Below are 24,135 nucleotides of genomic sequence, written 5' to 3'. Positions count from 1 at the left end.
AAACTAACGTTCAACGCTCCGTCATCGTCATCATCGAAACTTCAAAAGCAGTTTTTCTATTCAAAACTAAAAATTATTGGATGACAATTTGTTCACTGTGTTTCGGTTGAAGAATAGAATACAATGAACACATTTTTCTTTAAATTTTCTTGATTTTGAACAAAACAACTGCTTTTGAAAATTCCGTAATCAATGACGGATCCTGCCCCCTTAACTCAATGCCTTTTGAATGAGCCATAAAGAGTCTCATTTAGACGTGTAATCACAAAGATATGGAGAAAACAATGATACTCTATGCCAAACGCTCGGGAATCGAACCCAGACACCTTTAGCATGGTTTCTGCTTTGTAAGCGCGGACGTTACTGCCTACTGTAAGCCAAACTTTGAATAGATTATTATTGTATAGAAGATTTGCACATTCAAAGAATAAAACTCGAAAAAAAAACAACAACAGAATCGAAGAATGTTAGAAAACACACAGATGAAGCATTCACTCAGCACAGATCAACATCTACTTTATGCTTGTATGAAATAAAAATTAGTTTGCCTATGCTATGATGTTTTCTGGATCACTTCATTCACGACATACATTCTCAATATGAAAGCTCGACTTAACAACCACACCGAACGCGAATCAGCTGGTCAGCTGAATTTGAGTTGATCTGTGTACTCCATTCTGCCTTCTCTAGTCTGGACAACCCCTATCGCACATGAAAGCCCGTAGAAATGTATGAGTGGAACCATCATTCTGTATTTCGATTTCTGCATTCTCGCTTGGTATTAATCCGTTTATGTTTCTCTGACTGGCGATCGAGAGTTAGTAGCCGACTGGGTATGTGTCCGATCAAGTTCGTTGCTCTCAATCGATATGAAATTTCATTGATAAGTTTAAAGTACGAATATTTTTTTTAAATTGCCATTATGTACCTTTCACCCGTGAAATCAAAAATTAAAAGTGCAACACTGATGACTTCTCGATCGTGTGCAACCGTTGTTCTTGAGTTTGTATTTTTATTTGTTTCATCTTATTTAACCACGTCATACAATAATTTTCTACATTGAAATTAGGAATGTAAAGCCCTACAATCAAATACCTGGTCCTCGCGGGCCATTTGGATTCGGCAATCTTTATCAGTACATTCCTGGGATAGGTAAGCAGACGATCGGCCCCAAATCCGTCCATCAGCAATATTATTCGTTTAAATCTTTCCAGGGAAATACAGCTTCGATGCCCTGCATGAGTCCGGACAAGACAAGTACGAAAAGTATGGGCCGATCGTACGTGAAACCATGATCCCCGGTCAGGACATCGTTTGGCTGTACGATCCAAACGACATCGCCGCCGTATTGAATGACAAAACGCCCGGAATCTATCCTTCGCGTCGAAGTCATACAGCTCTCGCCAAGTATCGTAGAGATCGTCCCAATGTGTATCGCACGGCCGGTCTGCTGGCAACGTAGGATCAGCATACGCGGAATTTGAAATTCAAAATCGTTCAATTTATGCCTTTGTACGTTTTCAGAAACGGAATCGAATGGTGGAAGATACGCTCCGAACTGCAGAAGGGGCTGAGTTCGCCGCAGAGTGTGAGGAACTTCTTACCTTTAACGGATAAGGTCACCCGAGAGTTCGTCGCTAGCATGAATTCAACTGAGCATGATTGTGTTCCAGATTTCATGCCTGCGATATCGAGACTTAATTTAGAATGTTGGTTGAGATGAGTATTTGGGTGTTCTCAAGATTACATGAATGTCCATATTTTCAGTGATCTGCCTCATGGCTTTCGATGTGCGGTTGGATAGTTTCTCCGATGAGCAGATGAAACCCAATTCACTGTCCTCCCGACTGATGGAGTCTGCTGAAGTTACCAACCAAAGCATCCTGCCAACCGATCAGGGCTTCCAGCTGTGGAAGTACTTCGAGACTCCAGCATACCGGAAGTTGCGGAAGGCTCAAGAATTCATGGAAAAAACTGCCGTTGAACTGGTTTCGCAGAAGTTGCTCTACTTCGACGAAGATCAGCAGAAGCTGGCCTCTGGACGGCACCGATCGCGATCACTTTTGGAAGAATACTTGCGTAATCCCAATCTGGAGTTACACGACATCATTGGCATGGCAGCTGATCTACTGCTGGCCGGAGTGCATACCAGTTCTTACACGACGGCATTCGCCCTCTATCATCTGTGCCTTAATCCAGACGCTCAGGACAAACTTTATCAGGAAGCTTGCAGAATCCTTCCGGATCCATGGGAATGTCAGATAGAGGCAGCTGCACTGAACTGTATGTGATCGAATCTTTCTTATCATTTTTAGTACATTTCTTCAATATCTCCTTCCACAGCAGAAGCATCCTACTGTCGAGCCGTTCTGAAGGAATCTCTTCGGCTCAACCCTATCTCGATTGGCGTCGGACGAATATTGAACAAAGATGCCACACTCGGAGGTTACCACGTACCAAAGGGAACAGTCGTGGTGACCCAGAATCTAGTTTCCTGTCGACAAGAGCGCTACTTCAAGAATCCCACCAAATTCATTCCGGAGCGATGGATGCGTGAAACGAAAGAGGATGTGAACCCCTATTTGGTGCTACCGTTTGGCCACGGAATGCGATCGTGCATTGCGCGGCGAATGGCCGAACAGAACATGTTAGTGCTGCTGTTGAGGGTAAGAACAGTTGCAATCTACGTTGTCTTCTATGTGTGATTTAACATATTGAAATCTTTCAGTTGATTCGATCGTACGAGATTGATTGGAAAGGTAAAGTTCCGATGAACATTGAGACCAAGCTGATCAACCAGCCGGATCAACCGATAAAAATAGCATTCCGGTCGAGAAAATCGTAGTTGTGATTTTATCAATGTGCAATTTTGAGTAAAATAAAGAGTTAATTATAATACTTTTTAGGTGATTTTATTTAACGGTACATATATTTACACGAAACACAACTAGCCTGCACACAGGCGGTATTCATTTATTATTTATCGTTGACACCCTAAAAGATTTCCACTTAGAATTTGAGTTACCCTTTCCAGCCCTTTCCTAAAAGATTAGAAAATATTCGTAACTTTTTTTTTTATTTTTTTTATCTTCAGGCACCTTCAGATCAAAAAACATGTCTTAGAACGCAAATAAATATTTAAAAAATATGATTGAGTCAAGAAGAGTACAGAGCAACTCTGAGAAATGTTACTCGAGCTACGAAATCCATTCAAAAATGGAATTTTTACTACAAAAAATTCAGACACGGTATTAACAAAATTCAAATGATCTTGCGGAGATCTGAGAAACACTGTACAGACACCCCACAGTTATGGATCAACTATGACACATTTTCCAGAAAAAAAAATATATGATAAAAAATCATGGTGACGCTGTGCAAGCAAAATTACCTCCCTGTCAATCAGAATATAGTTGCTTTCTCCTTGCCAAAGCGGTTATGTACGAAATAGTGAAATATAAAACATTTTCCATTCCACAGATGTGAATCAATGGGAGAGGAGGTTCCTTATTAGGAACCGTCCATAAATGACGTAGCATTTTAGGGGAAGTCAACGATTTTGTGACGAGCCATGTGTTAGGTATAGGAAAATAGGTCACGATGGGGGAGGGGGCTGTCAAAAATTGTCCAAACAATGTTACGTAATTTATGGACGTTGCCTTACGGATCAAATCAATTCATATTATGGATCAGATTACTATAACAGCATTTTTATTTATTCTATTAAGTAAACCAGGGCTGCCCAACCTAACGACCTTATTTTGTGCGGCCCGCAGAGAGTTCGAAGATTCTTCTCATATTTGGCCCGTTGACTATCCTATAGTATATCAACCCGAAGTTAGAACACACCAAAACTATGGAATTTCCAATTTAGTTCCAAGCTAATATTTTATTTAAATTGTTTTGTTTCCTTGGAATCTTCTTAGCTACTTAATTTTATGAATTATTCAAATTCTTAATCTCAAATTCTGTGTGTTCCATCAATATTTCTACCATGACTTTCTTCGGCATTCAAAAATTGCAGCCTGAACAAAAGTTATGGACAAAAGGCTAAGTTTTCATACATAATTTCATTGAATAATAGGCTAATAAATATTATCAAAGAAACCTGGAAATAAATTTTACCAACACCAGAGCGATATTCACGCAAATTCCTTGAAAAGATTATAAAAATACAGGGTTTTTACTAAATCTTAAGCAGGATTTTTTTTAAGAATTCTGGACACGACTTCCGCGGATAACATTGGTAAGGTTCTCACAGAATTTTCACCAGAATTCCATAGACTTCTAGCCTGGATTTTAATCGAATTCAATAAGCGAATTTATAATACAATTTTGAGCAGCTTACTTTTGAAATACTTTTTAGCACTCTCAAAGATTTCAAGGTTGCATTTCGAAATGGTTTTTGAGTGAGATTCCGAAGGATCACGATTCTTGTAAAATTCTGTACATTCTGACCAAGGTTCTCGTAAAATCTTGATCAGGATTATAGCGGGTCGGATTCTGACAGAATTCGGATTTTGATTTTTATAAAATCTTGAACATTATTCACACAGAACCCAACATTTTAGGGTTTAATATTCTGCAAGGGATCATTATTAGAGATGTACCGAATACTCGGCCGGCCGAATATCTCAATTATTTTGATTTTGCCGAATATTCGGTCTGCCGAATATTGAATAGTGACCGAATAATAACAAAATAAACTAAATTGTAACAAAACATTATGTTTCACACGAGAGAAAATTAAAAAAAAAATACTATTTATTTATTCAAGTGACGATACATTAGATTTTTCTTTTGATGGATTCCAGGGATGGAGATTGATGCTAAATGTTTAAAAACGTAAATTTTTTCACTTCTACGGCATTACGGTGCTGCTCAATATACAAGCCATTCAATCTTTCACTCATCTTGCATGGGTTGTATTGTGGCATTTTTTTACGTGATCTGAAAGTGCTTTCCATCTTGGTTTTGTAAAAAAAATTGAAAACAACGAAAATTCATATGTTTGCATTTATTATCGCTTGTGTCACTATAGGAACACATGTGACTACACAAGAAACATTTGCCTACCCAAGAAACAATTGGTAGCTTTTAAGATACTTACGTGTTTAATACAAGCTGCATAGCAGCAACCATTGCTGAACAAATTTTTAGTTGAATCATTAATTGAATAAAATTAATTTCCGCTTATAAAAAAGCTGTTATTCCACTTGCAGTTTGTGTTTTGAAAAAAAGCTGAATAAACCTCCGAAAATGCAAATATAGTAGCTTTTGTTCTACAACACATAAGAAGTTTAACAATTAACTGATTAAAAGCTTCTATAGATTGTAGCCATCATTTTAGTAGAATATTGAACATTTGATTAACAACAAATCGTACAAAAGTTTCAGTGTCTAATACTTAAAATGTTGACCAGCATGATTAGTAAAACTTATAAACAATGTGAATAACAGTATATGAGTATGCTCTTATTCAAGCAAAACATATTATTTCTTTTTATGTTATTTTCAAATGTTTCAAATGTTTTTCAAATCAAATCCAAGACGTGTATGCGATGGATGGATTAACGTAATGGACGTAATGGATCAACGAGGGTAAAGTTCGAATCACATTGGATTAAAAATATCAAAATTTATTTTTTTCCAAATGTAGTGATCATCATCTGCGACGTTATTGATATCGTAAAAAGTAACTAATCATAACATTTTTAATGATAATCGAAGTATAAATAATAATTTAACAATAGTTACATGAAAGTGGTTACCCAACTTATAATCAAGTGTCACAAATAAACATACATAGTTAATTATTGTTGAATAATGGTGACAGCTGAAAAAATGCCCTACAAAGAGCTGAGAAGATGGTATTTAGATCCAAATTTAAGTCAATGTTCAACATTTTTCATTGGAATGAATAATAGTAGAATCAACACTTATTAAACTTCTCCAAAGAATCTCTGCCGACTTGTCAAGATTGTTTTACTAATAAGTTGAACAAGTCATTTTCCCTTCTGTTAAAGAGCCAATATTCCACCAAACAAATATAATTGTGTAAACAAATGTACAGGAGACGAACTAACGTTTTGTTTGCTTCGCACTTCAGCTGTTTCCATGTTTAACATGAACATGATTAAAAGCTGAATAGGTATTTAATAAAATCCTAATACAACATAGATATATCATCCGGGCAGGTCATCCAAAGAAGTCCAAAATAACGATTACTAAACACATTGTTCAGCAACAAAGAAGCCTTACAAAAGAGGTCACACTATAGCCAAATTTTTGAAAAATGGACAAAATATCTAAAAATTTCGTTGTATTCCTAATGTATTGCAATATTCAACTTACTAATATTATTATTATTTATCTTTATTTGAGTGGCTTTCGCCCTTGGCGAATTCGCCACTAACTTACTAATATATAAAAAAATGTTGGATACAATAATAACTGATGCTTTCTCAATACAATATTCAATTATGTTTAGAAAATATTTTGAATCAGTCTTCTGACATAGGATTATTGATTGAAATATATTTTATATTTGTATAATGTTTAATAGATGGAAAAGTACGACAAATAATTAAAATATTAACCTAGTAGAAATATCATACATTTAATAAATGAATTTTAGTATAGTTAGATGAACAATTCAATTAAAGTTTTAACAAGTTAAAACTTATTATGAAATTCGACTAATCATTTCAGACTGTTTTTACTTTGTGAATAAACTTCATTTTTGACCAGCATTGAAATAAATTTTCTTACTGTGCGCTATAAATAGCCGACTGAGTTCAGCTCGCATCAGTACCGAACAGCAGCAGAAGTAATGCGCTTATTCAGTTGTTGATCAGCATAGTACGTGTTGATTAGTTATTGTTGAATAGAAGCTCAAGCATGATCAATAATCAGCTACAAGAGGTTTATATTGGGCACTATAAGGCTGATATATGAATTCAAGGATGGCGCAGATGACAAGGTATACTGCTGAAGATGAGAAGGTCTCGAGTTTGAATCCAGTATTCAGGTAATTATTAAAAGTGTGGCTATTAATTCATGGTAAAAGGTATATACTGCATTTGATGTTTACAGTGTTAGCTATTTTTAGTAATTTAATTGTTTTCAATCAATTTTGTGGCAGTTGAATATAAGCTGAGATGAATGCTTATAAAGCGATTTTGAAGTTGTAGAATAAAGTCAATATACAACGACACGCTTTATAACTTCTCCAAATTTGTGTGAACAACGCCTGAACAAAGGCTTCACTTGGAAATAATTAAAATGTTGTTAAACATGATGCTGAATTGAACTGCAATAATGTAGTTTGTTAAACTAGCGTTGTTAAATCATTAATCCTTATTAAGCTAAGTGAAACCTGAATAAACATCATTACAATATATGATTACAGTCACTAAATGATAAGAAGCTTAATAATTTCGCCAGATTTGCTTGAACAATGTGTGCGTAGCAGCTGCAAAGTAATATAATAAAGCAACTATTCAGTATGTAACACCGTATATATCAAAATGCAGCGTACACTTTTACCATGAACACTTTGAATAATTACCTGGATACTGGATTCAAACTCGAGACCTTCCCATCGTCAGCGGTATACCTTGCCATCTGCGCCATCCTTGAATTCATATATCAGTTTTCCAGTGCCCAATATAAACCTCTTGTAGTTGAACATTGATCATGCTGGAGCTTCTGTTCAACAATGTCTAATCAACACGTACTATGCTGATCAACAACTGAACAAGCGCATTACTTCTGCTGCTGTTCAGTACTGATGCGAGCTGAATTCAGTCGGCTATAGCGGCTATATATATTTATAGCGCACAGTGAGAAAATTTATGTCAATGCTGGTCAAAAATATAGTTTATTCACGAAGTATAAACAGTATGAAATGATTAATCGAATTTCATAATAAGTTTTAACTTGTTAAAACTTTAATTTAATTGTTCATCCAACTATACTAAAATTCATTTATTTCATTTATAATATTTTTATTAGATTAATATTTTAAGTTTTTGTCGTACTTTTCCATATATTAAGCATTATAGAAATATAAAGTATATTTCAACCATTTGTATGTTAAATGTGCTCTTTTTGTTTTTCAAAATAATCCTTTATCAGAAGACTGATTCAAAATATTTTCTAAACATAATTGAATATTGTATTGAGAAAGCATCAGTTATTATTGTATCCAATATGTTTTTATATATTAGTTAGTTAGTGACGAATTCTACAAGGGCGAAAAGCCAATCAAATAGAGATAAATAATAATAATATTAGTAAGTTGAACATTGTAATACATTAGGAATGCAACGCAATTTTTAAATATTTTGTCCAAGTTTCGAAAATTTTGCTATGGTGTGACCTCTTTTGTATAAGGCTTATTTGTTGCTGAACAATGCGTTTATTAATCGTTATTTTGACCTTCCTTGGATTAACTGTTCGGATGATATATCTATGTTGTATAAAGATTTTATAAAATACCTATTCAGCTTTAAATCATGTTCATGTTAAGCATGGAAACAGCTGAAGTGCGAAGCAACCAAAACGTTAGTTCGTCTCCTGAACATCTGTTCAAACAATTATATTTGTTTGGTGGAATATTGGCTCTATAATAGAAGGAAAAATGACTTGTTCAACTCATTAGTAAAACAATCTTGACAAGTCGGCAGAAATTCTTTGGAGAAGTTTAATAAGTGTTGATTCTACTATTATTCATTCCAATGACAAATGTTGAACATTTTCTTGAATTTGGATCTAAATAGCATCTACTCAGGTCTTTTTAGGGTATTTTTTCACCGTTATTCAACAATAATTAAATATGTATGTTTATTTGTGACTCGAGATTGTTAGTTGGGTAACCAATTTCATGTAATTATTGTTAAATTATTATGTATACTTCGATTATCATTGAACATGTTATGGTTAGTAACTTTTTCCGATATCAATAACCCTTTATACCCTCGTTGATCCATAGTCGCCTACATGTCGTAGATTTCATTTGAAAATAACATAAAAAGACATGATATGTTTTGCTTGAATAAAAGCATACTCATATACTGTTATTCGCATTGTTTTTAAGTTTTACTAATCATGTTGGTCAACATTTTAAGTATAAGACGCTGAAACTTTTGTACGATTTGTTGTTAATCAAATGTTCAATATTTTACTGAAATGATGGCTACAACCTATAGAAGCTTTTAATCAGTCAATTGTTAAACTTCTTGTGCTTCTTATGTGTTGTAGAACAAAAGCTACTATATTTACATTTTCGTAGGTTTATTCAGCTCGTATTCAAAACACAAACTTCAAGTGGAATACCAGCTTTTTTATAAGCGGAAATTAATTTTATTTACTTTATAGACTGGCTGTCGATTAAATCCAAAAATTTCTTAATTCTTCATTTAGTTTATCCAAAATAAGAAGTTTGCTTACTATAGGAACAATAGGTGTACTATAAGTGCAAGGGAACTAGAATTTTAAGTAAAACGATATATTTCGATTATTTTTTGAATTAAATCGAGCTGTGAATCGATGGTATTTAAATATTTTTATATCCTGCAAATAAGAATTAAATAATATGTTAGTCAGTCCACAGTGAGGGAAGTCTCCCTCTGTGCCTACGGTAGCCAGTATTTATAGCTCAGAAATTCCGTAGGTACAAACAAGTAAAAGGTACCAGAGTGATAAGGCATATCACTTGAGATAGGTAGACATGACAGTCCTTTCCCCTTTAGAAACTTTCTAACAACTCTTTAAAAATGCCTTTGTAATGCCGCCTTCACATTACAACAACGAACAATCGAAAATATATCCAACAAATTCCACAACTGTAACTTCAAAGTATTTATTTCATACTACAACATTCAAATCATTGGATTCATACTGCTCTGCTCAACATTAAATTTGACAACTTCGTCAACACTAAAGAACAATTTCGTTCATCTCAATATAGCAATCACTTCACAAAAGAACAACTATGTTCACAATATACGACAATTTCGTCAGCTCTGAAGAACAATTTAGTTCAACTCAAATTGGTAATTTCACCACAATCAAATAAATAAAATTGGCAAACTCGCCACCTCAAAGAAAAACGATAATCGCCAACACACGTTTCCATGATCCTCGTCGCCACTTTTATATCCTGCAAATAAAGAATTAAATAATATGTTAATCAGTCCACAGTGAGGGAAGTCCCTCTCTGTGCCTACGGTAGCCAGTATTTATAGCTCAGAAATTCCGTAGGTACAAACAAGTAAAAGGTACCAGAGTGATAAGGCATATCACTTGAGATAGGTAGACATGACAAATATATAGCTCCTTCATGTCAAAAAATATTTTGCAACGATTTATAGCAAAACGGTCGTAAAAAGCTACTAATGCGAACACCGACCCTATGCGGTGTATTTGCTAAAATGAATATGAACTTCCAGATATAACTTCCAGAAGTCGGATGAGAAATAAAGCGACGTATTAACCGAGTTCCTTAAAAAGCCAAATGGATCAAAAACGCAATCAATAAGATACAAATTCCTTACTTTAGAAATATAAATCCTCAGAACTTATGATTTTTGTTTTTTCTTCACACGGTTTCAAAAGCTTAAAACGATCATTCCGATCAATTCTTCACCGTGGAAGCTATCTTTATTTAAAAACTAGGTGTTATTTTTTTTATGGTGTACTCAGCTGGAGCTGTATGACAGCTGCGTTGTCTGTGCTGGACCCCGTAGTGCAAATTTTTACCTCTACTTTTGCCAATATTTAGACGGAATAGGCTATGTTGCCCGCTTTAACACTATTTTGGATGAATATTGTGCAGAAGTAGTTTTATTAAATTGTTTTTGCTTCAGTTTCCCTCCCGTAGTCATGTTTGTATAGTCATCCTTTAGTTCTGAGCAATCGGATTCTTGTTTACGCATGGAGAAGCGACATGAAAATATATGTTATTAATTAATGCATTTCTTGGAAATAACATACAGAGCTATGTTGTAGTATTCTATGTTGACAAATTGTAGCACAGATGTCATCTCCAAGCATCTTTTGACAATGATAGACAGAAAATGTTCAGTTGCTTCAATAGAAATATTAGAATTAGAACGCTAGAGGCGCTGTTTGCTCCATACAATGGCTGTGATGTAGATGGACCAACCACAGTAGCCTTGATTTTTATTGGCGCGGTCCACCGGTACTCAAAGTGTCAAACAGTTTGTTGTTTTTTTTTTCTAATATTCTGATGTTGAAAAAGAAGTGACGAGTCTAATCTCTGGGACAGCTCAGGAAGAAAAACCCACATAATGAGAGTTGCAGTTATATAAACTCAATTGGTAGTAATCTAGAATATGCATAAGCTTTTACATGACCACAAGTGCAAGCAATACTTTCGCAACTTAACAGGGCTCGAAACGGGAATTGTGTGTTTTAACTTAATGAAACAACGATGGTATCTTGCAGTTGGACAAATTGCTTATACAAGTTTAATTTTGTGGCGATACTGCATCTTTGGTTTCCCCTCCCATCATATAGTACTGGAATTTTTGCTTTAACGCTCATGATGCTGCAGGTTGAAGTGTGCCGGGGGAGCATATCTTTACATAGTTTAATTACGATTTGGATACTTCAAATCCATCATCCCTTGAGAGGTCTTCATTGAATGTAATCAGGCAGCAGCTCAGCAATGTGTTTTTGGTTACCTCACTTAAAAAAATCACCCAGTGCAAACGACAAATCCAGACGAGAATGTATGAGAAATCACACGAATGACTTTTCCATCAAACACGCTCGGGCGAAGGGTAGAAATGTGACAGAATCAATATTTTGATTTCGAAAGCAGGTTGCTATGGATAAGTTGAAGAAAATTTGACACTTTGAGTACCACCTCCAAAGAGCGCATACTAGATGTTGGTCACAAGATTAGCAGCGACAATAGCGGTCTAATTTCTAATACGTCTATTGTTGCTTCTCACCTCTCGACGAGTACGGTTGTGTTTTATATCCAGCTGTGGTTCAGTACAGAAAAGTATACTAGTAGCGTGTGATCTTTGGGATCTCATTTTTCGTGCTATCTTCCTTCCACCTTCGTTTTTCGGTTCGCAGATAAGTACCCTTTTGATTGATTATTCTCTTTTGAGTGACTACAGCAACTGCTGCAACAAAAAAAAAAGTTTTCCGTTTGACGCTCTGGAAGCTAAGCTTCCATATTGAACCATGGACCAAGACAGCGATCACTGCGAGGAACCTCCAGCTAAGATCAAGCCTCCTGATCCGAATGGTCATGTACAGCATACACAGCCGATTTTGCTATCACAGATTCCTTCTCCTGACTCTGCTCTTTCCGTACCGCCATTGTCCGCTCACGCTGCTCCTGTTGTTCCTCCTCCGCCTTTGCCTCCGTCTTCCAGTCACGTTGCTCCACCGTCGTCGTCGTTGCCATCACTCCAGTCGATCTCAATACCAAAGCCCCCGCAATCAAAACGGCACAGATGTTACCCAGAGTCCTCCAAGGGTCCGTACGAAGTATTCGTTCGTCAGAAAGATAAACCAGTCAAAGTTCTGCTTGTATCGGCCGAGGTTCATAAACATTTTCGGTCTGTCAAGGAAGTCAAACAGATCGGGTTCACTAAAGTTCGAATCATCTTTTCTGATCGTCTAGAAGCCAATAATGTTGTTTACAACGAGCTACTCAGTAGGCTGTACCGAGTTTACATCCCTAGTGAGAGAGTTGAAATAGATGGTGTAATAAATCAAGCCGAGATGGACTTGAACTACCTAACTAATGAAGGTTACGGAAAGTTCAAGGACCCACGTGTTCCACAGGTATCGATTCTTGAATGTCAACAACTAGCCGAAGCGCGGGTTGAAGACAACGTCAAATCCTATTCTCCCAGTAACGAAATTCGAGTCACATTCGAAGGTACCATTCTTCCAGATTATGAGGAGATTGATAAAGCTCTCATTCGTGTGCGCGTCTACACCCCGAAGGTCATGCTCTGTGCCAAATGTAAAAGATTTGGTCATACCGAAATCTATTGTTCGAATCAAGCTTGTTGTGGTAGCTGCGGTAAGCGCCACGCTGAGGGTGAATGTACGATACAGCAACCAATAGAAATATTAGTAGTAGAACGCTAATGGCGCTGTTCTCACAAAACTGAATTAGTTTATTATCACCTTTAAATGTATCTTTTCATGGTTTGTTCGATGCCATGTTGTAGTGGATGATTTTAACATTTATTTGACACTTTGAGGACCGGTACTCAAGCTGTCAGCGCGTGGCAAACTAGATGTTGGTAACACGAACAGTAGCGACATTAGCATTCTTACGTTAATGCTTCTACTCAGCAACCAGCTTGCTTGTATTGCAAAGGTACTCACAATAGACGTATTAGAAATTAGACCGCTATTGTCGCTGCTAATCTTGTGACCAACATCTAGTATGCGCTCTTTGGAGGTGGTACTCAAAGTGTCAAATTTTCTTCAACTTATCCATAGCAACCTGCTTTCGAAATCAAAATATTGATTCTGTCACATTTCTACCCTTCGCCCGAGCGTGTTTGATGGAAAAGTCATTCGTGTGATTTCTCATACATTCTCGTCTGGATTTGTCGTTTGCACTGGGTGATTTTTTTAAGTGAGGTAACCAAAAACACATTGCTGAGCTGCTGCCTGATTACATTCAATGAAGACCTCTCAAGGGATGATGGATTTGAAGTATCCAAATCGTAATTAAACTATGTAAAGATATGCTCCCCCGGCACACTTCAACCTGCAGCATCATGAGCGTTAAAGCAAAAATTCCAGTACTATATGATGGGAGGGGAAACCAAAGATGCAGTATCGCCACAAAATTAAACTTGTATAAGCAATTTGTCCAACTGCAAGATACCATCGTTGTTTCATTAAGTTAAAACACACAATTCCCGTTTCGAGCCCTGTTAAGTTGCGAAAGTATTGCTTGCACTTGTGGTCATGTAAAAGCTTATGCATATTCTAGATTACTACCAATTGAGTTTATATAACTGCAACTCTCATTATGTGGGTTTTTCTTCCTGAGCTGTCCCAGAGATTAGACTCGTCACTTCTTTTTCAACATCAGAATATTAGAAAAAAAAAAAACAACAAACTGTTTGACACTTTGAGTACCGGTGGACCGCGCCAATAAAAATCAAGGCTACTGTGGTTGGTCCATCTACATCACAGCCATTGTATGGAGCAAACAGCGCCTCTAGCGTTCTAATTCTAATATTTCTATTGTACTCACCTTAACAAGAATGAGTGCCCTACCTATAAGAAACAAATGATGCTAGCAAAGGCTAGAGTTGTTCAAAAGTCCAAATTGAGCTACGCAGCGATGGTGAAAGCTCCAGTGTCTCCCAATTTTGAGCATGAAAACGAATACAGCTCGTTGAGCGAACTGTCCGATCTTGAAGAAGAAGCCCATCATAGCAGTTATGTTCCTCCCAAAAGGAAAAAACTTCGATTTAATTATGTTGCTAAGCGTACAAAGCAGCACAACGATAAAGTTCCCTCCCCAGTCGGTCAATCTGCCAAGCAAGCTAGGTCTCCTCTAGAAATTCCCGGATTCAAGAAAGATGCATTTCCTCCACTCCCAGATCGTAATGGTGGTTTGGATAGCAACCGATGCGCAAATGAGTCCTCTAATTTGAACCTATGTACAGATAAGTTCAATGTTCCTCAATTGATTCACTTGTTCGCAGAAGCGTTCGATCTAGGCAAATTTTGGATCGACCTGCTGTTGAAACTGACTCCCAAAACCATTCTTTCGAAGATAATAACATGCTTGCCTCTCCTCGGTTCATTCCTGTCTATCGATGGCTAATTCGAATCGAAGAAAAAGGTTCTCCATTTTGCAATGGAACTGTCGAAGTATTTTACCAAAAATAGGTAATCTTCGCTCTTTTCTCAATCGGATAGAAGCAGATTGTTTTGCACTCTCTGAAACATTTTTAGTAGAAAATTTGTTCTTTAGCATTCCTTCGTTTAATATTGTTCGTCTAGATCGTGAAACTCGGTCAGGAGGAGTATTGATCGGTATTAAGAACAACTATTCATTCGAACGAGTGACCATCCGAAATAGCTTGCCCATAGAAATTGTTGCCTGCTCTGTCCAGATAGATAATCAAAATATCACAATTGCCTCCATTTATATTCCACCCTCGGCTAAAATAGATAGAAATAAGATGCGTGTAGTAATTGGTCAAATTCCGCAACCAGCATTCATATTAGGTGATTTTAACTCCCATGGCACTGAATGGGGAGAGTCAGTAGACGATTCCAGAGCGAACATTATCTATGAAATTTTAGATGAATACAATCTTTCTGTTCTGAACACGGGAGAAATTACCCGAATAGCTTGTCCACCCCACAGATGTAGCAGAGTAGACCTTTCTCTCTGCTCTTCAGGAATTGCGTTAAGTTCATCCTGGTCTGTCATGGATGATCCAGCGGACAGTGACCATCTTCCCATTCACATCACATTCGGTTCTTTTGAACATCAACAAGCAACTGTACCATTTGATCTTTGTCGTCACATAAATTGGAATGATTATTCGTCATTAATTTTGCAAGCTATTGATGACAACAATGAGTTGCAACCGGACGAATTATATTCTTTTCTCACTTCGATCATAATCGAAGCTGCAATGAAAGCTCAAACAAAGCCCATACCGAAACACCCACCTAAATCTAAAACACCTACAATTTGGTGGGATAAGGATTGCACTGATATGATCAATCAAAGATCAGAAGCTTATAAAACGTTCAGAAGATCGGGAGCGACAGAACATTTTTTACATTATAAGAAAGTTGAAGCGAAAACTAAACGCCTTCTTAAACAGAAGAAACGTACTTTTTGGAGAACATATGTAGAATCACTTGATAGTCAAACTGCTCTCAGTTCTCTATGGAGTACAGCACGCAAAATGCGTAATTATGTTCCTCCACCGAGCAATCTTGACAAATTCGATTCTGAATGGATTCAAGATTTTGCCCAAATCATATGTCCTGCTTTTGCGCCCGTGAAAAGACCAAACTTTCAGAATGAAAGCTCGGTTATGGATGGCTTAGATTTAAGTCAAGATTATAGTTTATCTGAATTGGAACATGCATTAACAGCTTGTAAGAACTCAGCACCTGGATTTGACAATGTTAAATTTCCTCTGATTCAAAAATTGCCTGAAAAAGCTAAACTCCTTTTATTAGAATCATTTAATTGGATCGTTCAAAATAACATCATTCCAGATTCATGGTCGATAGTTTAAATCGTTGCAATCAAAAAACCTGGGAGAGATCCAGGCAGCGCGGACTCTTATCGTCCCATAGGATTATTATCATGTTACCGAAAAACATTAGAAAAAATGATTCAATTTCGATTAGAAAGCTGGGCAGAAAAGAATAATATTCTTTCCCCAACTCAATATGGATTTAGACAAAATAGAAGCACACGTGATTGTCAAATACTATTAGCAACTGACATACAATTGGCCTACACCTCCAAAGAAGAACTGGCAGCTATATTTTTGGACATAAAGGGTGCATATGATTCAGTTTTAATTGACATACTTTGTAAAAAACTATACGAACTCGGAATTCCAGGTCAGCTAGCTAGTTTTTTGTACTCTTTGCTTTCGTATAAAGAAATGCAGTTTGAACAGAACCACAAAATATCGCTTACACGTTGTAGTTTTGTAGGACTCACACAAGGGTCTGTATTAAGCCCTCTACTTTATAATATGTATGTAAGAGATATTGACAGCTGTATTCACAAAAACTGTTTTTTAGTGCAATACGCCGATGACAGTTGTTTTTGGACGTTTGTTAAAAACAAAGAATTGGCGAAAGAGTATTTGCAAACTTCATTGAATAATCTCATAAAATGGGCCAATGACAATGGATTTACGTTTTCACCAAATAAAAGCGAAATTGTAGTCTTTTCAAGAAAACGTTTCCCCGCAAAAGTTGAAGTACAACTTGGATCAGAAAAGATTCCTACATCATCAAGCACAAAATACCTTGGAGTATGGTACGATCAGAAATCTACATGGAAAATGCACGTTGAATATCTTGTCACGAAATGTCAAAAGCGGATAAACTTTCTTCGAACAATATCAAGTACATGGTGGGGTGCACATCCGAATGATATGATTAAACTTTACAAAACAACCATTCTGTCAGTAATAGAGTACGGTTGCTTCGTGTTCCATCAAACAGCGAAAGTCCACTTTTTGAAACTAGAAAGGATTCAATATAAAAGTCTACGGATATGCTTAGGACTAATGACTTCAACCCACACAATGACAGTCGAAATACTAGCAGGAGTGCCGCCGGTCGATGTAAGATTTCTAGAATTGAACTCTAGATATCTTGTAGCTAAGCACATATCTTCGTCACCTATCCTCAATAACCTTGATAAACTGTTTGAAATGAATCCGGAGTCCACTTATTTGAAATCATATAGACTTTGTTTAACGATCCCTTCTGGACCTCAAGAACATTTACATTACTTTGACATAGACCGCTCATCTGCCTTCCCTGATATACCAATCGATAAGTCTTTGATATCTGCAGTTAGAGATGTGCCAAGCGTTGAGCGTAGGATGATACTAGCTATCTGCAACGAAAAAATATCTGGTTTTGACGAACAGAACATATTCTACACCGATGGATCGTTGTTGGATGAACATGTGGGCTTTGGGGTTTACAATGTTAATCACCAAGTGTATTTTAGATTGGTTGAACCATGTTCAGTGTTTATGGCTGAACTTACAGCAATATGGTATGTATTAAATTATGTTAGGTCTTTACCACCAGGCGAATTCTTAATATGCTCAGATAGTTTGAGCTCTTTAGAAGCCATTAAAAATATTAGATTATCCTCCAAAACTAGTAACATGGTACTTAAGACAATTTGGCAAAACCAATGGAGTCACAGCGATCTGGTAAGATTCTGTTATGGTATTCTTCCTAATGTAAAACTAAAACCTTGGTACACTGGAATCAATTGCGACCGCACGTTTATAAAAAATATGTCAAGACTAGTATCTAATCACTTCACTCTGAACGCCCATCTTTTCAGAATTAAGATTACTCAAACCAACCTATGCGAATGCAATGAAGACTACGAACACTTCGACCACATCCTTTGGAACTGCAACAAACATACGGATTCAAGAATTACGATGCAGACCGCTCTGAGTCGAATAGGAAGACCTCTTAACACTCCCATTAGAGATGTTCTTGGAATGATGGACATTCCAGTTATGCGAATCATCAATAATTTCATATTAAATGCCAAAATCAAAATATAATATCTAGTAGTAATAAGAAAAAAAAAAATGCTTAACCATATATAAAATTCAACAATTTTATAAAAAAAAACTCGATGTATCGGCTACGAAATGGTTACAACTAACTAAAATTGCCTAATAAATCGTGGGTTTGTACCCACAAGAAATAAAAAAAAATAAAAAAAAAGACAGAAAATGTTAATTACACAAAATGCGGTCGTATATCAAACGATAGCGATAGGGAGATCCTTTTCCCGAATGGAATGAAGGTTATTGAAGTGAAAAACATGAAATGTACTTCCATCTATACGCGAACAAGAACTATCTGAAGTGCCTTGTCATTGTACGTCATGTATTCTCTAGTATTTTAGTCGTTTATGCTACTAGTCTGAAACGTTATGTGTTATACTATATGAATAAATTTCAAAATATGAATCAAGTGTTTGGTTTTAAATAGTCTTTATCTTCCGAAGGTCGTACTGGAATGCTAATCAATACAATACTTTTCTAGGAGAGATGACTGTCTATGTTGCCATCTTGTAGTACCGAATCCAAGTTGTAGATAATTAATATGAGGAGAAGTATCAAATCTAAATGTACTGTAAATGTGTTTGGTGTGGTCATCGATGTGCTTTATGTTCGTCTTATTGTTATTGTTCTGAGGTCTTCTCAAAATGAGAATTCAATTGAATAATGTCTCAAGTTAGTTTACAGTTTGGATAAACAAAGTTATTGGTACGGTGTTATGAATATATAGGGGGGCTGAAATGATATACAATAAGTGTTCGCTAAGAACTAAAAATGTTACTTACCCCTTTCTTAGCATACCCACCAACGCATATGGATCGTTTTTACCTCAGTTTGATGGTAATTCGATCCGTGTCCGTGCTGATCTATGTGCTTCGGCTCCTAACACGACGTTTGATACATACGACAGACGACTTGTTCCCTCGTGATGGTGTTGATGTTAGTTGTTATACATGAAAAGAAAGAAAGAAAGAAAGTTATTAGTATTAGGAATAAACAGGATTTAGTGAGTTTTCATTGAATTACATTTGACTACATCGCTGATTATAGTCAACGACATCGGAAACTTTATGTGTTGACTGTTGATCTAGTTTTTCCTCAGTCCCGTTGGTCAGTATTGCTAAAGGTCCTTTTTAACATGTTTATTAGTACTTGGACAAGTTGAATATTTTAAGTTTACTACTTTTGTCATGTTGGTCAATAATAATTTTGATCAGTTTGTTTTATACATCTATTCATATTCAAATCTGGTCTCGTTTGTTTTCATTTAGAATCGTCGTAAATACATTTCTATGTGTTAAAAACTATACTAGAAATAATAAAGAAATAGAAAGTCATTTTTTATTTTCCGGATCCACTTTTCGGTGACAAAATAAAGCTTCATCGCGCCTAAGCCCTATCTATTTATTATAATTTTGCGAGAATGAAGTTGTTGTAGTTTTATGATACCAACATAATAAATGTGGTTTTTTATTATGATTCTAATGAGAGAAGCATAACAAATTAACATTTGTGTCACATTCTACTCGATGGATCCTCAGTCATTCTCCTCATTAGTCAATATTATAACCATTTAAACAAAATCTAACCTATCTGCATCAAAGCGTGGCTACGGCACCTGTTACCCCGATGCCTGGTAACAGGATAACCGTTGGATCACATCCGTAAGATTGATGCATCTATGCCAGATGGTTGATGACGCAGCATTAAACAAATATTTCCTGATGTGATACCACCACGACTGGACATGTCTTTGGTTCCCATATAAGTGCTAATGGGGTAAGCCCACCCATCGCGGCAAGATTACACGTCCTAGGGGAGGGAGATTTTTAAAAAAACTAGGTGTTATTCGGCCGAAATTAAGGGTTTTATTCGGCCGAATATTGAGTCATTATTCGGCCGAATATTCGATTGGCCGAATAATAATTTCTCAACTATTCGGTATTCGGCCGAAAGCCGAATACATACTGCTATTCGGTAGATCAATCATTATATAGTTTCTGAAAAAAAACTCTCACAATATCCAGCAGAATGATTAACAGTAATTATCTGTTTTTAGATTTCTTCGAATGAAATTTACTCCATTCACTGATTTTTGTCAGATTTTATGAACTTCATTTATTAACTTTTATCAGACTTAATGCGAATAGGTATTTGTTTTTTTTTTTTTTTCTAATGTGGCTCGCGACACGAAATTGTTTCTGTGATTTGGCCCGCGATTCAAAAAGGTTGGGCAGGTCTGAAGTAAACGAATGGTGTGTTAGTGAAAGTAGGCGTTCTACGTTTCTATTGGTTTATTCACAAATTTCATAACGCCAAAAATTGCAATTTTCAACACTTAGCCATCCCCTCAGAACGCATTTTGCAAGAATATTTTCCACCTTCAGCGTTATGAAATATGTAAATGGGCCCTTTCGGAATCGTCTTAAGACGAAGAATTATCCTTCATTCATAATTCAAGCGTGTGCTAGAATAGGGACGTAAGTGGTATGATCGAAAATTCTTGAGAATTCTCTTGAAATAATTTGTAAAGAAATTCCTGGAAAAAATCTCTGAGGTATCTGTTATGGAAATCACGGAGAAACTAGTAGAAATAATCTGTAAAAATCCCTAAATAATCCCTGATTTGAAAACTTTATGGCAATCTAGGAGGAATTCTTTCAAAGCATAGCTGGATAAAAACTTCATAAATAAATTCTTAAGGGGGGGGGATCACTTTTGATTCATTTCGGCAGCGTTTTTTTTTTTTTTTTTTTGAAAGCTACAGAGCTCTAATTTGGGCACAATATGCGTCGTACTGAAGCACTCCTTACTGCAAAGTTTGAATAAGGAACTTATTAAATGCTACTTGGAATTAGTTGCACCCCGAATGTGCAAGAATTGGAGTTCCCATTCCCATGGATAACTTTTAAAGTTCTTGGAGGAAATCTAACAGATTTTTTTGAAACAAATTACTGGATTATTTTCTCAAGGTGCCGCTACAAAAAATCATTGTAATAATTTATGAGAGAATCTCTAGAAAAAATTCGGCAGGGATCACGGAAGATGTTCGGAAAATGTCCTTAAAGAAATTTGTGCTTATTCTGCGCGGCGTGTGAGGTGAGACGAGTCGAATGAAGTGACAATTGTCGATTCACTCCCATTTGATAAGGGTTCATTCAAATATTACGTAACGCAAAATTTGCCAATTTTAGACCCCCTCCCTCCCCCACGTAACAGCTTATGTATGGAAAATTTTAAATATTTGGGTTCATTCTACGACTGGCGTGAGGTGACAATTGTCGGTCTCGTATAGCGAGGTGACAATTCTTGACTCGAGTGAAGTGACTCGCCGTGTAAATCAAATGGAGAGTCACTTCACTCGAGTCGAGAATTGTCACCTCGCTATGCGAGACCGACAATTGTCACCTCACGCCAGTCGTAGAATAAACCCGATTTATATAGACCGTAACACAATGTAAGACCCCCTCCCTCCCCCTGTTGCGTTACGTAATATTTGAACGATTCCTTAACATTAGTCGTCTCACGTCACTCGCGGTGAGAACGACTCGTCTCGACTCACACGCCGCGAAGAATAAGCACATTCAGAACTTTTTAAGGATTCCAAAATAAGGTTTTCGAGAAATGTCTTAAACAAAAAAAGATTATTCCTTGAAGCAATTTATGAAGCTTGAGAAAACTCTTTAAAGGAAGATACAATCTTAAGGCGCAAGAGAAAATGGCACAAAAATCAAAACTGAAAAAGTAGTTTTCTCCTTTTTAACCATAAAATTGATAAAAATAAATACACACAACCTTTTTATTTGGAAAATACTAGAGCTGTGTGTTTTTATTTTCTTCGATTTGTCTATTTAAAAAGAGAAAACTGCTTTCTCAGTTTTGACTTTTGCACCATTTTTACTTGGGCCTTAATAAATAGAGTTCGAAGTACAACATAATTTTAAGACTTAAATAATTCGATATATTTCGACAAACATCACAGATCCCCGCCTCCCCATCCCAAAACCTCATGCTCAATTTTTCTGCTTAATCTCCTGCACCGCGTTCGACTGCGTCAGCGTGTTATCCTCGTAGGTCTCCAGAACATCGGCCAAATGCTCGTTATCCCTCGGTTTCTTGAACTGCCGTTTCTTAGCTTGTGCCTTCTTGCGCTTCGGAATGATCGGTTTCTTCGGGCCATGATCCTGCATCGACCGGATGCCCTGTTTCTCCAAGTATTCGTCAATTTTGGCGTCGTCCATCGCGTCCACCGTCACGGCACGCCAGAGCTTCTGGAAGTCCTCGTCGATCTGGAAGTTTGCCGACCGATCGTTGTAGAACAGGACCTTCTTCTTATCGTTAGGTCGCGTGATAAAGACAATTTCCGAGGCACGGTTCTTCAACACCTTCTCGCAATGCGGCAGTGATTCCTGAACGTCGTCCAACAAAACCCCTCCCAGTCCCTTCAGATCGTGCTGTTTTAGCAATCGCATCAAACTTTTGCCGTCCTTGATTTTGAACACCGCCTTGAACACGTAACGTCCCTCCGGGGTTACGTCAATCTTGGGATTGTTCCTCAAAGCCTCGGTTTGCAGCCAGGACTTTACACTGGATCCGATGTCTAGCTGATTGGTTTCGTCCAGAATCTCTTCCAGCGTGAGCGGGTGGTCTTCTCCCTCCTGATGGCGAGACCGCATATGTTTGACGATCTTGGCCAACACTCCGAACCGATATTGGGAACTTCCGGACATAGTTTTGTAGCTACAAAGGAGGAATCCATTAGATCGACCATTTCTCGATAACATTTTAACACTTACTTGCTGGCATCGATTTTCGGAGGGGCCACTGAAGGCCTTGGTTTCTTAATGTCCTTCGGGGCGGCATAGCTGGGTTCGGTTCGGGCCTTCTTCTCGACGCTGGAAGTAGCAGGAATTATCGCAGGAGTTCAATCTTAACTGTTTAAAGAATATGTACTTACGTTGGCGTTGCCATTGCCCGCCGTTTGAAGGCCTCCCGTTCGCGAAGCAGTGCTGGATCCATAGTTGCGATTTGTTCACTTGTTGAAGCACAAAGAAAGCCGTAAACTTTCAACGGAACACGACAATTCTAAAAGAAATTCTTGTGTTCCGATAAAATTTTCTTCCTGGCCGAGATGACGAAAACAAAAAGCAACTCACTTGATTGTGAGAAAAGTCATAACAAAAAGGAGTACCGATGTTTGGTAGACTGGTACCGGAAGTGAGTTACTTGCTGCGCGACAGAACTCAACAAGGGGCGCTGAAATAGGAAGGATTACTTTAGCTTTTAATCAACTGTGGTAATTCAAAGCAAAAAAGCCTGTTCGAGAGACTACACTGTAAACTTGGCATTACCCTTTAATGTGGAAAAAGTACCTATTATTTTTTGATATATGAAAACGTCGAAAATAGGGGTATTTTATTTTTTTAGATAATGGGTATTTTTGACCCTTTTAAATGTTCCGTTCTTCTACTCTATAATGGGTGAAAAATTCCTTGCGATTTAATAAAAGTTGAATTCCACATTAGACGATGCAGCAGTTTTTAATAGACATAGTAGAAATAAGTGCCCAGAAGGTCAAGGTAGGCGCACTAAATAAATTCATTTTCTTGCCGTGTGCGCTAACTGAAAAATCAATTTTTACAGGATGATTTTAATGCCGAGTATACCCGGTAACTTTATGAATGTCCTGCAGGAGAAGCAGCCCCATTTTCCCAGCCAGTAACCCTAAATCACAGACAAACCTAAATGCTGATAATAAATGATACTCCTGCATTAGACCGAAAAATAA

The 24,135-nt window shown here is 36.9% G+C and overlaps 2 protein-coding genes across 2 annotated transcripts; one reads left to right on the top strand and one right to left on the bottom strand.

The window, feature by feature from the left end:
- Positions 1-782: 782 nt before the first annotated feature.
- On the top strand, positions 783-2,898 carry LOC5574850 (cytochrome P450 302a1, mitochondrial). The gene is made up of 7 exons (XM_001661623.2): positions 783-1,002; positions 1,070-1,152; positions 1,215-1,458; positions 1,525-1,709; positions 1,768-2,283; positions 2,344-2,666; positions 2,729-2,898. The coding sequence occupies exons 1-7, from the start codon at positions 923-925 to the stop codon at positions 2,843-2,845; spliced, it is 1,548 nt and encodes a 515-aa protein (XP_001661673.2). The 5' UTR covers positions 783-922; the 3' UTR covers positions 2,846-2,898.
- A 19,387-nt stretch (positions 2,899-22,285) lies between these two features.
- LOC5574842 (general transcription factor IIE subunit 2) lies at positions 22,286-23,529 on the bottom strand. Its single transcript, XM_001661622.2, has 3 exons — positions 23,305-23,529; positions 23,144-23,242; positions 22,286-23,087 (listed from the first exon to the last, which is right to left on the bottom strand). Exons 1-3 carry the CDS (start codon positions 23,364-23,366, stop codon positions 22,361-22,363), a joined length of 888 nt encoding a protein of 295 aa, XP_001661672.2. The 5' UTR covers positions 23,367-23,529; the 3' UTR covers positions 22,286-22,360.
- Positions 23,530-24,135: the final 606 nt, after the last annotated feature.

The sequence above is a fragment of the Aedes aegypti genome, chromosome 2 (genome assembly GCF_002204515.2).
Source record: "Aedes aegypti strain LVP_AGWG chromosome 2, AaegL5.0 Primary Assembly, whole genome shotgun sequence".
NCBI lineage: Eukaryota > Metazoa > Arthropoda > Insecta > Diptera > Culicidae > Aedes > Aedes aegypti.
Note: the sequence above shows the minus strand (reverse complement) of the source record. Positions and strands in the feature narration are given on the sequence as shown.